The 16173-nt window shown below is 39.6% G+C and overlaps 2 protein-coding genes across 2 annotated transcripts in view; one reads left to right on the forward strand and one right to left on the reverse strand.

The window, feature by feature from the left end:
• The window catches only part of cdk12 (cyclin dependent kinase 12), a 31432-nt gene extending 27170 nt beyond the window's left edge, over positions 1-4262 (reverse strand). The window contains exon 1 of the mRNA XM_062050087.1: positions 2363-4262. Coding sequence (XP_061906071.1) covers positions 2363-3510 — 1148 coding nt within the window. The 5' untranslated portion in view covers positions 3511-4262. The remainder of the gene's footprint in view (positions 1-2362) is intronic.
• A 4432-nt stretch (positions 4263-8694) lies between these two features.
• The window catches only part of fbxl20 (F-box and leucine-rich repeat protein 20), a 39997-nt gene continuing 32518 nt past the window's right edge, over positions 8695-16173 (forward strand). The window contains exon 1 of the mRNA XM_062050088.1: positions 8695-9002. Within this exon, the coding sequence (XP_061906072.1) occupies positions 8961-9002 (42 nt within the window). The 5' untranslated portion in view covers positions 8695-8960. The remainder of the gene's footprint in view (positions 9003-16173) is intronic.

The following is a 16173-nucleotide window of genomic DNA, read 5'->3' on the forward strand; positions in this document are numbered from 1 at the left end:
TTGTTTTGATGCGTGAAACCAGAAGTAAAACAGTCCAGAGCGTTTCGGCTCGTAAGGATGCTTTACTCATCACGCCAAACAACGCTTGCAAGCTTTCCAATTTAATTAAAACAATTCATACTTACTAAACTGTCCCATAAGTGATGTATGTATGTAGGAGTGTTTTCATGCATATTTGTCCGTGCTATCGTAACGTAATGATGCTAGCGTTGTTAGCATTAGCTAATACGTTAACGAGTGTCTGTGTTGGTAATATTGACTTCACAAATTCCTCAGTGGATTCACCAAAACATCCACCTGGAGTTATTGAGTCTGTTTAGCTGACTGGTGAGCGATCTTACGCAGCTGGTGGGTCCATGATGATGACTTTTGTTTTGTTTGATCATCTGATTCACTGCCATGTTACAGACACCGTTTGGAAACAATTAGGTATATAAATAAACATTTACAAAATCTGTCTGTGTAAATGGTAAATAGGGAGCACTTTTCTACCTTCAAAGTACTCAAGCCTTGCCGTCCCACTAACTAATTTCACAACATACAGTATATATCTGCGGCTTATAGTCCAGAGTGGCTAAAATATGTAAAAACATGTTTTCCTTCTAAAATGTAATGTTTGTGCACTCTATAGTGCATTTTTTTCCCAGTTGGAAAAACTACATCAAATTGTGTTTTTTATGTTGCGTGATTCTCTCTCGTACGTCCATATTGATGGGCTCATATTGCCCATCCCTGTTAAAGCTAAAATATTGACATTTTGCTTTGTATCATATTTTTCTTCTTTATTTTTGTTACTTTGCAAAACTTCTCACTAGTGTGTCGCGACGGTCTGTCTGTTGTGCTTCCTGTGTGTGTAAGCAGGTAGTATTGCTCTCCGCCTATAGAGAAAAAGACTATGGATGACTATAAAGAGTGCGCACAGCGTTCAGCCAATTCTGTTAAATAAATGTGCAAAGGTGCTGAGAGCGATGCAGAGAGTGAGACCTCTTTCTTTTCCTCCGTTTGACTAAGAAACAAACCCACAAGGATATAGCAGGTTATCAATGTCGGCAAAGTATTTTGATTACATCCATCCATCCCTATCAGCCCAGGCCTAGTCATCATTAAAACTTTTTCCAAGGAGTAAGTGGCGTTTGTTACTAGCATACTGGCTGGCTCCACTGCAGCGCACACAAACTTGCAGTTTCCTTAAACCCTTTTGATAGGCCAGGAGGCAAAACACACACGCTCAACAATTCTGATTGGCAAACATGTCTGTCACTCAATTGCCAATGAGAGCGGAGAACCCCTCCTCCGACTCTTACGGTTATATATTGCACTAATCAAAACCTACTCGGCATGCCGGTACTGGCAAGTCTCACCTTTAGACAATGCTCACGTCACATGATCACTAATGTGGAGATGTGTTATTATTGAGGCATGGGTCAAAGATGAAGTGCATCAAAACTTTGTTCTGCAAAAAATTGGTCAACTTGATTGTCGTAGCGCCAAAATTAACCGCCATGTTAGCATAGGCCACCCTTAACCTAGGAATGGAAGTCACGGTTAGAAAATACCTTTGTTCATTGATAGAAAATAAGACAATTACTGTACCCTAATACATATGACACAAATATATGCATATAAACGTGTGTGTATGTGTGTCTTCTATGTATTATGATACAGTATTTGTCTTAATTTATGTATGTTTAAGAATTAATCCAACACTTATTTTAGGAACAAAATGTGTAAAATATTAAATTGTGTATTTTCTTTATTTAGCGATGTAGTGAAGCCACAATATTTACTCAGCGTAACATTGCAGGATTATCTGAATGTTGATTATACACACAGTATTAACTGTTCACAATAAAGCTGGCTGGTACGCTTTCGACAGCAACATTGTTGAGACTGAATCAGCAGCACCTCTGCTGGTCGCAGGCAAGTGGTGCACCTCATTTAGCCACAAGATGCCATTACAATGGACAATCAATGGTGGAAGAGTGCCCAAAATGCACTTTAAATAAACTATACATTGTTTTAGCTATAAATGTGGTTGTTGCGACGGCCTTTAAGAGATGCAATAGCAATGTTTGGTGCAACGAGTTGTTCTGAATAACTAAAATGGCTGACGGCACCAATACATGCTTGTTTGGATGCAACTGACTACTTAAAAGCTTTTGTTTGCGTCATGAATTGGGAATTTCATACTGCAAATGTTAAAAATGCTAAATAAGAACAATGTGTGTCATACTTCAGGAGACATTTTCTTGACTAACAAGATCAACATGTCTTTGGATTTAACTTCTGCATTTAAGAACTGTGTGCACTTGCAGGATGAGACTTGATCTATATAGTCCCTGAGAACACTGCACATACTCACCGAGACATGGGGCTGGTGCTGGAGGACCGGCGGGTACCGTAGGGGCTGCTGGAACGCCTCCTGGAGAAGGGGCTGGGCTCCCTCTCGAAGCTGGAGGACCTGTGCCTGCTGCCGTAGGGGCTGTCCGATCTCTGCCTGCTGCGGCGGCCCATGTCCCCGTAGGGACTGGGGCTCTGCTGAGACGCTTTGCGCCTCGGATAGCTGTCCTCCCCTAGTTGGCCATACCCGCCGCCGCCAAGTGGACTCTCACCACCGGTCCCTCCTCTCCTGGGACTGGGCGACATAGCAGCGCTGGGGGGTTTCCTGCGGGGATTACCTGGATTCGGCTTGACCTTTGGGCTGGACTTGTGGCTCTTGGAGGACTTGCGATGGCTCCGGTCTACCCGGACCTTCTGGGGGTTGCCATGGACGCCTTCCACTTGGCTTTCCCGTTTCTGCGGTTTGTCCTTGCGAGACTTGCCTGAGCGGCTGCTCTCCTTGCTGCGGGACGACGACGTGGAGGACGTGCTCCCAACGCTGGTTGCGGGGTACACCTGGACGGCCGGCATGGGGTCCAACCGTTTGAAGTCCACCTCTTGCTGCATGTAATGCTTGGACAGGCCAGACGAGGCGGGTTTCTCCTTGTCCGTCCAAGTCGCTCCCTTCTCCCGGTCCTTGCTGCTCTTCTTCTTGCTACTACCACGCTCCCCATTGCCAGGGTCTCGAACCTTATTGGGGTCCTTGGACTTTTTCCGGGAGTGTCTATGCGGCTTGCTTTCTCGGGTGGGCTCTTCGATAAAATACTCAGGCGGGGGCTCCAGGCGCTCCGCAACCGTCTCAAGTGGTCTAGAGGTCGGGGGGTCTGAAAAGGAGTCAGAGTCCGAACTGATATCGTCGTATTCCACGAGAGGTTTCACCAAGCTGACACTAGGCGGCGCCGTGTAGCCCAGGGTAAAATAGTCGGCCTCAGCCGAAGGTTCCCGATATTTTGCCGATTTATGCCGTTTACGTTTGGTGGAAGACATTAAAGATCTTAAATGCACCTTGCCATCTTGATTGGCCATGTCTCCCGCAGCCGTGTGGAACGCAGCATGGGCGCCGTGCGCCAGGCTGCTGATGCTCGATTCCGGCTTCCGCTTGGTCCCATGGTGTCGGTCCGACCCAGGCATCCCTCAAACCGGCGTCGGTGCCTCTCCTCCTGCGCCCGGGTCCAAGCAACTCATTAACCAGGGCGTCGATTCAAGTGTCCAACATGCAGCTAACGACCCCACTAGGCCGCAAACGTCCAGTGCTTCGCCTCAAAGCTGATTCATTCACTCCGCTTGTCGTCCAAACGCCTCAAAAACGACCAAAAATAAATCCAGCGTTGTTCTCCAGCGACGTAAATGACCGTAAATGAAAGCTTCCTACCTAACATTGGAGCTTTGCGCTGTCGTCTCCGTCTCAACTGAGCTAGCACCGCTAGCTAGCTAGCTAACGGTGAGCGGGCTAGCGACTGTAGCCGCAAAAAAGAAAGAAAAAAAAAGTCCCCTTTGTCAAAGCTGTCCTTGTCCGGTGTCAAGTTAAGGAAAGGTGATTTTATTCCACAGAATTACGGTCTTGGCACTCAAGTGACGAGCAAATGTCTTCATTTAAAGACAATCGTCTCTCGAACAAAATGAAAACTTGACCCTGTAGGTGCTGTTTACATGTTCCCTTTAATGTAAGCTTTATCCCCTATAAATTCAATATTTATAAGAAATTATAGTTTTTTCATGTGCAGTAGATGTTCCAGTTTACTATCAATGGCTCTGGAAATCAACCAGGCCTATATTGAGGGCGATGCTAGTGGATTTAATACATCCACAGCCCTAGCAGCCGGAGACTACAAACGCCATTGTGGCTCCTGTGACTAGCTACTTCTGCGCAACGATGGGAATGGACCGGAAGTTGGGGGGGTGTCAATGAGGGGCGTGTCCAAGCAACAGCAAATCAGCTGTATGAGCCCGCCTACTTTTGATAGTTTGAGGAAGTGATTTTATTTTGTGAACCCAATCGAAATTAAACCGAAACGGAAGGATATTAATATAATAGTAGTTACGGCGATAGTTTTAAATCAGTATTCAAGCTTGAATCATTAAACCACAAATTAAGAATTACATTAGAACGTCCTTCAATCATAAATACGTGACTGTTACATATACCAGGCAATAAAACGTAATTCGTAAAAATAAATAATCAAAAGACAAGATAAGTATTGTTTTGGGGGAAAAAAGCCATTCGTTCCAGAGGAGTATGTGACGTCATATGACGAACGGCATGCTGACTGGCTAAGTCGTCAGATTGTGGGCGCGGTAGAAAAAGAGGAAGCGGTGTCTCTTGGTAGTTTTTGGGGTTTTTTCTATTGAACAATTGAACAAAGATATACAATGTACAAACGAGTCACTTTCAATACAATGCGATTCAATATGTTTTTCCCAATATTTTACACCAGGTTGAGCAATTTACATGGCGATACAAAACAAATCAAATTAAATACAATCCTCATACAAACAAAAAACAAGAAAGTAAAAGTAAATATAACAGACAATACAAACGAGATTAAAATGAAAATAATTATTCAAGGGTTTTCCGACCTTTTGCCATCTTGCAAGATTTAGTCAATAACTTGATATAATTAAACCAATGTGATAATTTGGGTTTCACTTTAAGGAAGCAACTTTTGTGTATGAAAAATTTAGCTTGCAATATAATATTGTACATCTTTTCCAAGTTTCTATCTTCAATACATGTGCCAAATTGATATAGTGGTAGTTTGAGTATGTATTTTTTAATTTGTGGTATTAAAATTATGAACCCAATCGAAATGAAAGTAAAACACAAATTTTTGTAATGATAGTAGTATAATAATAGTTATAGGGACACTTTTAAATCTGCATACAAGCTTGAATGATAAATCACAAATGTGGGATTACATTACAACGTTTGTGTCTATTTATCATAAATACGCGCCAGTAAGAAAACATACATGTTTTTAATTAAATAGTTTGGTGACAAGTGAAGTATTTTTTTTTAGCATTGTGAAAAAAGCCATTCGTTCCAGAGGAGTATGTGACGTCATATGACGAATTGCGTGCTGACTGGCCAAGTTGCCACAATGGGGGCGTGACCAACTAGCAATGCGGAAGTGGTGTCTCCCTTAGCAAAAAACAACAGTATCAAAGAGAATTAACAGTCAGAATTGAATCAATCAGCTTGTAAACAATGTGTGTCAATCAACAGACACCTAAAGTGTCAATTTAGTATGGTTGTCTATGAGTAGATGTAAAATATACATTTTAGGTCTGACCTTTACATTTGGAATGTATGTATCGTATATTTATGGTTTAATGTTGAGTATGCCCATTTTAATTGGCTTCCATATACTTTTGCATGTTGTAAATTATTTTCATTTGTTTATTTAATTGTACCCGCAGCAAGACAAAAACACGTTTTTGGGCTCATATAATCAGGTTTTTAAAATGTATTTATCAGCACTAGACGTGTCACAATTAACTTGATATCATTAAACCAACGTGATAATTTGGGTTTCACTTTAAGGAAGCGACTTTTGTGTATGAAAAATTTAGCTTGCAATATAATAATATTATAAATCCTTTCCAAGTTGCTATCGTAAATAAATATGCTTAATTTATATAGTTATAGTTTGAGTAGGTATTTTTTATTTTGTGGGATTTAAATCATGAACCCAATCGAAATTAAAGTAAAACACAAAGGTTTTGCAGTGATAGTAGTATAATAATAGTTATAGAGACACTTTGAAATCTGCATACAAGCTTGAATGAACAAATCACAAATTTGGCATTACATTAGAACGTTTGTGTCTATTTATCATAAATACGTGCCAGTAACATAGACCAGGTACTAAAACATATATTTTTTAAGGTAATAATAGTTTGGTGACAAGTGAAGTATTTTTTTAGTATTGTGAAAAAAGCCATTCGTTAAAGAGGAGTATGTGACGTCATATGATGAAATGCGTGCTGACTGGCCAAGTTGCCACAATGGGGGCGTGACCAACTAGCAATGAGGAAGTGGTGTCTCCCTTAAAAAAACAAGTGTCAAATAGAATTAACACTCAGTATTGAATCATTCAGCTTGTAAGCAATGTGTGTCAATCAACAGACACCTAAAGTGTCAATTTAGTATGGTTGTCTCAGTGAGTAGATATAAAAAATACACTTTAGGTCTGACCTTTACATTTGGAATGTATGTATCGTATATTTATGGTTTAATGTTGAGTATGCCCATTTTAATTGGCTTCCATATACTTTAGCATGCTGTAAATTATTTTCATTTGTTTATTTAATTGTACTCGCGCCAAGACAAAAACATGTTTTTGGGCTCATATAATCATGTTTTTTTAATTTATTTATCAACACTAAACGCGTCACAATTAACTTGATATCATTAAACCAACGTGATAATTTGGGTTTCACTTTAAGGCAGCGACTTTTGTGTATGAAACATTTAGCTTGCAATATAATAATATTAGAAATACTTTCCAAGGTCCCATCGTTAATAAATATGCCAAATTGATATAGTTGTAGTTTGAGTAGGTATTTTTTATTTTGTGGGATTTAAATCATGAACCCAATCAAAATGAAAGTAAAACACAAAGTTTTGCAATGATTGTAGTACAATAATAGTTATAGGGACACTTTTAAATCTGCATACAAGCTTGAATGAACAAATCACAAATGTGGGATTACATTACAACGTTTGTGTCTATTTATCATAAATACGCACCAGTAAGATGGACCAGGTAAGAAAACATATATGTTTTCAATTAAATAGTTTGGTGACAAGTGAAGTATTTTTTTTTAGCATTGTGAAAAAAGCCATTCGTTCCAGAGGAGTATGTGACGTCATATGACGAATTGCGTGCTGACTGGCCAAGTTGCCACAATGGGGGCGTGACCAACTAGAAATGAGGAAGTGGTGTCTCCCTTAGCAAAAAACAACAGTATTAAAGAAAATTAACAGTCAGAATTGAATCAATCAGCTTGTAAACATTGTGTGTCAATCAACAGACACCTAAAGTGTCAATTTAGTATGGTTGGCTCTTTGAGTAGATGTAAAAAATACACTTTAGGTCTGGCCTTTACATTTGGAATGTATGTATCGTATATTTATGGTTTAATGTTGAGTATGCCCATTTTAATTGGCTTCCATATACTTTTGCATGTTGTAAATTATTTTCATTTGCTTATTTAATTGTACTTGTGCCAAGACAAAAACAAGTTTTTGGGCTCATATAATCATGTTTTTAAATGTATTTATCAGCACTAGACGCGTCACAATTAACTTGATATCATTAAACCAACGTGATAATTTGGGTTTCACTTTAAGGAAGTGACTTTTGTGTATGAAAAATTTTGCTTGCAATATAATAATATTAGAAATCCTTTCCAAGTTGCTATCGTTAATACATATGCTTAATGGATATAGTTATAGTTTGAGTAGGTATTTTTTATTTTGTGGGATTTAAATCATGAACCCAATTGAAATTAAAGTAAAACACAACGGTTTGTAATGATAGTAGTATAATAATAGTTATAGGGACACTTTTAAATCTGCATACAAGCTTGAATGAACAAATCACACATTTGGCATTACTTTAGAACGTTTTATCATAAATACGTGCCAGTAACATAGACCAGGTAATAAAACAGATGTTTTAAGTTATTTTTTTTTAGTATTGTGAAAAAAGCCATTCGTTCCAGAGGAGTATGTGACGTCATATGACGAAATGCATGCTGACTGGCCAAGTTGCCACAATGGGGGCGTGACCAACTAGAAACGAGGAAGTGGTGTCCATCCATCCATCCATTTTATACCGCTTATCCCTTTTGGGGTCGCGGGGGGTGCTGGAGCCTATCTCAGCTACAATCGGGCGGAAGGCGGGGTACACCCTGGACAAGTCGCCACTCCCTTAGCAAAAACAACAGTGTCAAAGAGAATTAACAGTCAGAATTGAATCAATCAGCTTGTAAGCAATGTGTGTAAATCAACAGACACCTAAAGTGTCAATTTAGTATAAAAAAAATAAAATAATACACTTTAGGTCTGACCTTTACAATTGGAATGTATGTATCGTGTATTTATGGTTTAATGTTGAGTATGCCCATTTTAATTGGCTATACTTTTGCATGTTGTAAATTATTTTCATTTTGATCATTTAATTGTACTTGCGCCAAGAAAAAAAAGACGTTTTCGGCCTCATAATATAATATTTTTAAAAATGTTTTTATTTATCAGCACCGTACGCGTCACATCAGCTACATTGTTTATCATATTCCAGTACCCGAGCTATTGTGCGCACGGGAGGGTGTGAGGGAGGGCAATCCGTGCCAAACCGGGCCTATTGGCTGGCCGCTGCCTGGAAAAGCGGTATTATCTTTTCATGCTAATAGACGAGGTCACTCGTGTTGTTCGGGCCAACGGGGACGGACGGACGGCGGCGTCCAAGTAGCTATGCCCGGTGGACGGTAGCATGACAGCCGTGCATGGGAGTCGGCAGGAAGTATTTTGACTCTCGCCCGCACCGAAGCCACCGAGTCGGTGAGCAGCGTCCGACATGGGGAAGGAGGTGAACGGCGTTTCCCGGAGCCGCTTTGAGGTGAGTTTTTACGGCGCCGTTAACCGACGTCCGCTTGCATTGACAGAGCAGAGAAGTATGCAAACACGACGACTGGGATTATGTTAAACACTGTTGCTTTTGTGCTGTCAACAACAACAACAACAACAAGCAGCAGGCCTGACATGTCTTGACTTGTTTAATCTTTGCCAAATCTTTTTTTCTCCTGCACCATCACAACAAAGGACATGGAGGCTATACGCCGAATGCTGCACTAAACTTCACTATAATTCAACAACGACGCACTTATTTTAACACACATTGTCGATGGCGAGACTTTTTGTGATGCTAGCCGGGTTGTTGTGCTGGTGTAGCCGCTGCCACGGTGGGGGCCCTCGGCTTGGGACTGCTTACATCCTCGGCCGTGTGCTAGCGAGCCACAACAGGCCCCAGACCTGGTAAACAATGACACTTTCACGGCAAGGCCCGGTGATTGCTAGTTGCTGGAAAACATTTAACCATAATTAGCGCAGTGTTTGGCTGCAAACTTGTTCCCTTTAAAAAAATATATATATATATGGTGGCACGTTAGCCTGTGCGGCTCGGCCACTCGCTGGTTTTAATCTCTCCCTCTCCCCCCATTTAAACCGAGCGTGGGATTTGTGAGTAGGTTATTGTTTATTTTTAACAGTGCAACAGCTGACGACTCGCAAGATTCAGGCCGTTACCTCTCCGTCAAACAGCTGCGAGCGAGCCGTGCTCGCAAGCTAGCCGCAGACACCGGAGGCTGCAACCGGAAATGGCGCCTTGTTTCGCCTTCAGAGTAAGGTCTTTTGTTGACTTTTTTTGGGTACTTTCATTTCCGGTTTGTGTTTTAACGCAGTGTGCCGTGAAATACAGTCTGGTGTGCCATGGGAGATTATATACTTTCACCTAGCTGGGTTACAGAATCTCCTCTCTGGTCAACAAAAGCACCATGAAGATTCTAGCGGGAACTCTCATTCAACCCTTTTTCGATTACGCATGCACCTCCAAAACCCTCAAATCTAGACTCCAAACATCCCAGAACAAGCTAGTAGAGATGCGCGGTTTGCGGACACAACCGCGGAGTCCGCAGATAATCCGCGAGTCGGGCGGATGCATGACGGAAAAAATAGATTTTAAATAGATTCGGGCGGGTGGCGGTTGAACCAATTCGGAAATATATATACATAGTTAAATGTTGTTACGCACGTACGAAAAACGTGCAGCACTCTTTGAAACAGGCAATTATTCATCAGGCACTGCTGCAGCTGTCACGCCAAATTTCTTCCCCCCCTACAAACCCCCCCCCCCCCCCATTTACTTCCGGGGCTGCGTCCAATAAAATCACAAAGTTGCCGGGGGTCCTTAACCGGCACGCGACTGTCCTTATTTGCGCCTGTACAAAAAATAAAAATAATAATCGATTTCTTCAGATTCCAGCAGCTGTCAAAGACGAAGTATCCTTCCAGCGACGGGCAGTCAAAGCTGAAGTGCTATCGATCGCTGTCAATGACGTAAGGGGAAACATGACCACGGAAGTAAATGGGGGGGGAAAGGTTTTTGTAGGGGGAAGAAATTTGGCGTGACACAGCACACCACAACACAACAGAAGAAGAAGAAAAAGATAAAAAGATGGCAACGTCGGCAGCAAACGTGGTATGCGACAAACTAAAAAAGGGAATACTAAAGACCAGGGGAAAAAAATAACAATAATAGTCAACACTTTCTTAATGGAAATGACAATAATATTATAATAATGATAAATAATATTATCACGCATTAATATCTCTTAGCCTCTAATGCGTGGCCAAGAGATATTCATGCGTGGCACGCATTGAATTTCTCTGCTGCATTGGATCAGTCTCCTTTCCTTAACAGGCAAAAGCTTTCTAACCTCACTAATGCCGTGCATCGTCTATATTAGATAATATAACAACGGGTGGGTGGCGGGCGGTTGTGGTTTTGATAAAATGTTAGTTCGGGTGGATGGCGGGTGGATGACGACTTTTGTGATGCGGTTGCGGATGAAATAATTGCCTATCCGCGCATCTCTACAAGCTAGTCAGGTTACTTCTAGACCTCCTCCCCAGATCACACCTCACTCCTACCCACTTCTCCAAAGCGGGCTGGCTCAGGGTGGAGGACAGAGTAAAGCAACTTGCACCGAGCCTAGTCTATAAAATTTGCTACACCTCCCTGATACCGAAGTACATGTCAAACTACTTCCATAACGTAAATGACCGCCATAACCACAACACCAGGGGGAGCTCCACAAACCATGTTAAACCCAGATTCCGATCTAACAAAGGTCTTAACTCATTCTCCTTCTATGCCACATCAATATGGAATGCACTCCCAACAGGTGTAAAAGAAAGTGCATCTCTACCCTTCTTCAAAACCGCACTAAAAAAACACCTCCAGGCAACTACAACCCTAGACTAACACCCTCCCCCCTCCACATCCCACCTCCCCCGAGTGTAAATAATCAAATGTATTATGGCTGTGAATCTTTGGGTGTCCCACGATTCGATTCAATATCGATTCTTGGGGTCACGATTCGATTCAAAATCGATTTTTTTTTTTTTCAATTCAACACGATTCTCGATTCAAAAACGATTTTTTTCCCGATTCAAAAGGATTCTCTATTCATTCAATACATATGATTTCAGCAGGATCTACCCCAGTCTGCTGACATGCAAGCAAAGTAGTAGATTTTTGTAAAAAGCTTTTATAAATGTAAAGGACAATGTTTTATCAACTGATTGCAATAATGTAAATTTGTTTTAACTATTAAATGAACCAAAAATATGACTTATTTTATCTTTGTGAAAATATTGGACACAGTGTGTTGTCAGGCTTATGAGATGCGATGCAAGTGTAAGCCACTGTGACACTATTGTTCATTTTTTTGTATTTTTATAAATGTCTAATGATAATGTCAATGAGGGATTTTTAATCACTGCTATGTTGAAATTGTAACTAATATTGATACTGTTGTTGATAATATTCATTTTTGTTTCACTACTTTTCGTTTTTTCTGTGTCGTATTTGTGTCTCCTCTCAATTCTGTTTATTGCAGTTCTGAGTGTTGCTGGGTCGGATTTGGTTTTGGAATTGGATTGCATTGTTATGGTATTATTGTGTATTGTTTTGTTGGATTGATTAATTTAAAAAAATAATTAAAAAAATAAATAAAAAATCGATTTTTTAAAAATGAGAATCAATTCTGAATCGCACAACGTGAGAATCGCGATTCGAATTCGAATCGATTTTTTCCCACACCCCTAAAATGTATATACTTGTTCTTATGCTTTCTGAGCTCACTATGTTCACTGCTCGCTGTACATATCCTACCAAGTCAGACCTGCACTGTTTCAATGTCCATTTCTCAGATGATATAATTGTTGATGACTGAAGTGCTGATATCAACCAAACCTAACCCCCCCGCCCCAATCCCCTCCACATCCCACCCCCCGGGTTGTAAATAATGTAAATAATTCAATGTATATACTCTGATGATTAACTTGTGTGCTGATAGTATATATTTGTACCGTGAATTGATTAACATGGACCCTGACTTAAACAAGTTGAAAAACTTATTCGGGTGTTACCATTTAGTGGTCAATTGTACGGAATAAGTACTGTACTGTGCAACCTACTAATAAAAGTCTCAATCAATTAATCAAATAAATATTTTTTGCAAACCAGTAAATACAATCCGCAAATAATGTGCCGTTGTTGAGTGTCTGTGCTGTCTACAGCTCGGCAGAGTAACCATGTAATACTCTTCCATGTCAGTAGGTGGCAGCAGGTAGCTAATTGCCTTGTTGATGTCGGGAACATGGTTTGTCGTGATTCCAATTTGCAGATGACAGCGGGAGGCAGCGTGCAGGTAAAGAAGTATCTAACGCTTAAACTAAAAATAAACAAAAGGCGAATGCCGCTAAGAAAAGGCATTGAAACTTAGGGAAGGCTATGCAAAACGAAACTAAAACTGAACTGGCCACAAAGTAAACAAAAAAAGAATGCTGGACGACAGCAAAGACTTACAGCATGTGGAGTCAAGACGGCGTCCACAAAGTACATCCGTACATGACATGACAATCAACAATGTTCACACAAAGAAGGATAGCAACAACTTAAATAGTCTTGATTGCTAAAACAAAGCGGGTGCGGGGAATAGTGCTCAAAGGAAGACGTGAAACTGCGACAGGAAAATACCAATTAAACAGGAAAAGCCACCAAAATAGGAGCGCAAAACACCAAAAAACTCAAAATAAGTCACGATGTGACAGGTCGTGACTGAAGACTTACTTTGAGACAAGAGTTATAGTGATGCATAGCTGGTTATGGTTTGAATTCATAACCAACTATTGTGGGAATGACTTTTTACCGTCTATATCGGCTGCTGAGCTTAATTTTTTTTATGTTTTCTGCTGGTGATCTGCCTTGGCTCAAAAAAGGTTGAAAAACACTGTTTCAACAAGTGTTGTCCCGATGCCAATATTTTGGTACCGGTCCTTAAATAAAATAGTGAACATACAGGACAATTTGTCTTTTATTAGTAAGTAAGCAAACAAAGGCTCCTAATTTAGCTGCTGACATATGCAGTAAGATATTGTCATTTTACATTGTATTATTTTGTTAAAATGATTAAGGACAAGTGGTAGAAATTTAATTAGTAATCTACTTGTTCATTTACTGTTAATATCTGATTACTTTCTCTTTTAACATGTTCTATCTACACTTCTGTTAAAATGTAATAATCACGTATTCTCCTGTTGTTTGATACTTTACATTAGTTTTGGATGATACCACAAATTTGGGTATCAATCCGATACCAAGTCGTTACAGGATCATACATTGATCAACCGGAAATGGCGCCTTGTTTCGCCTTCAGAGTAAGGTCTTTTGTTGACTTTTTGGGTACTTTCATTTCCCGTTTGGGTTTTAACTAGTGTTTTCCCAGTACCAAAATTATTTCAACACTTTTCCAGAACACTGGATCTTGAGGAGCTGTTCCTTTCAAAGAGCCGTTCAAAAGACTGCCTTGTTATTTTATATATTTTTTCTTTAGTTTTTTTCAATCACGAAAACAATCACTAGTATCAGTTATCTGAATCAGTTTTTTTGGCCAGGTATGCTTAAAACCAGTCCTTCTCAAATAGTGGGAGACCAGGAAAGACCGGTGTTTAATGTTAATAAGCTTACAATGTTATGCAAAGGTATAGTTATAACAATTTTATAGACAAATTATAATATTTATAGTCACAGTGAAGAGTGGGGGTGGGGGACGCAAAATATTACATTTTTCCTTGGGGGACGTAACAGAAAATATTTAAGAAGCAATGATTAAACCCACAAGGAATTTAACTTGGTAGGCTGTGCTCTCTTTGTTCCATGTAAACAATATATTAACATGTATCTAGAAGTATAAACAAGTCATTAAATTACTAATATGTACAATAACACTAAATAACCGTGCAGCAGTGAATAGAGCAAAAGCAAAAATAGATGATGATGTGAACATGAGTTAGTACATTGACAGTGACTGATTAGTTCCAGGGTTATTTTACAGCGTTCATCAGATTTATAGCCTGTTCTTATGACGGGTTGTTTTGCGTACAGTGATTTGTAACACTTGTCGGAGGGGAGGAGTTTGAACAGTTTGTGACCATGGTGTGAGTGGTCTGCCGTTTCCTGACCCTGGAACTCCTAAATGGGGTGAAATGTCGACACCAACGATACGATGTAGATTAGAATAATTTAATTTACACAAACATTACTCTATTGGTGGGAATTATTCTGAAATATTGGCTGTAAATAATATTTAAAACTAGTTTTCATTGTAAACATTCCATAAGGTGGTGCCATATTTCCATGCTTTGGCAGTAACATCCCTAGTTTGAATTTTCCCTTGCCTTAAAAAAGTGTGCAGCAATATAGAAAAAATACAAGTACAAATAAAATGCATCAATGGATATCCAAAATTATAAATAAAACTACAATCAAAATAGGACATATGTGTATATATGTATATACAGTATATGTACATATGTATGTATATATGTGTATGTATGTATATATGCATATATGTGTATGTATATATGAATGTATGTATCTATCTATGTAAATATGTATACTGTATATGTGTATACAGTATATGTATGAAGTGTGTATGTACATGTGTGTGTATATATATCTATATATATGTATATACATATATACATACGTATGTATGTATACATACTGTATGTATATATGTATGTGTGTGTAATTGTGTATATATATGTGTATATATATAATATAGTTTTTAAGTTAGTGTACTTACATAGATATTAAATATGTGTAATGTAATTAAGTAAGCATCTATACATTTGATATTTAAATCACAACATTAAGTTCAGTTGTGTAAGGCATTTTTCATTCTGTTGGCACCAATGGACAAATGTCATGCTATTATTATGTCGCGCTACCATGTGAGAGAGAAAGTGCCTTGACGAGAAGCCAAGTGTGTTGTCAAGAGACGTGCACGCACATACACAACTTTTTTTTTATGGTGTGTTTATAAGTTAAGCATATATATGTATATATATCGCAGTATTATGCAACAGCAACTTTTCTTACCTTTTGATACCTGCTGATCTGTATTTGGGATCTGCATAAATCCTGAAAAATTGCGCACATCCGCCTTTGTAGTCCGTGCCGATAAGCTTCTTCTTTTTCTCTATCTTCTTGTTATGGGACATTCATGCTCCGCTGTTGCCATTTCTAATATAAAGTAGTGTAAAGTTCTTACTTATATCTGTCAGTAAACTCGCCATGAAAGTGCTAAAACATACCAATGTAGTGAGTTGACATTATTCACCCAAGGAACTTTAGTTATTAGAGAGCTCCGGTCACACGGTTTTTCACGGGACACATTTCCGGCGTGGTTGTTTCCGGATGAGGAGATGCTGCTCCGTTGTTGATTTAAGTAAAGTCTGAATGTCATTAAAACAATTAGCTCCATCTTTTGACACTTCTTCCACTCCCGTCCTTGCACGCTACAACAAAGATGACGGGAGAAGACGCTGCCGAAGGTGAGCCACGTAAATAAGACCGCCCACAAAACGGCGCATCTGGAAGCGACTGTCAGAAAGCAGCTTGAAGATGATCTGTAAAACATCATCTATGCAACATTTTGACC

Source organism: Entelurus aequoreus, linkage group LG06 (assembly GCF_033978785.1).
Source record: "Entelurus aequoreus isolate RoL-2023_Sb linkage group LG06, RoL_Eaeq_v1.1, whole genome shotgun sequence".
In the NCBI taxonomy this organism is placed as follows: domain Eukaryota; kingdom Metazoa; phylum Chordata; class Actinopteri; order Syngnathiformes; family Syngnathidae; genus Entelurus; species Entelurus aequoreus.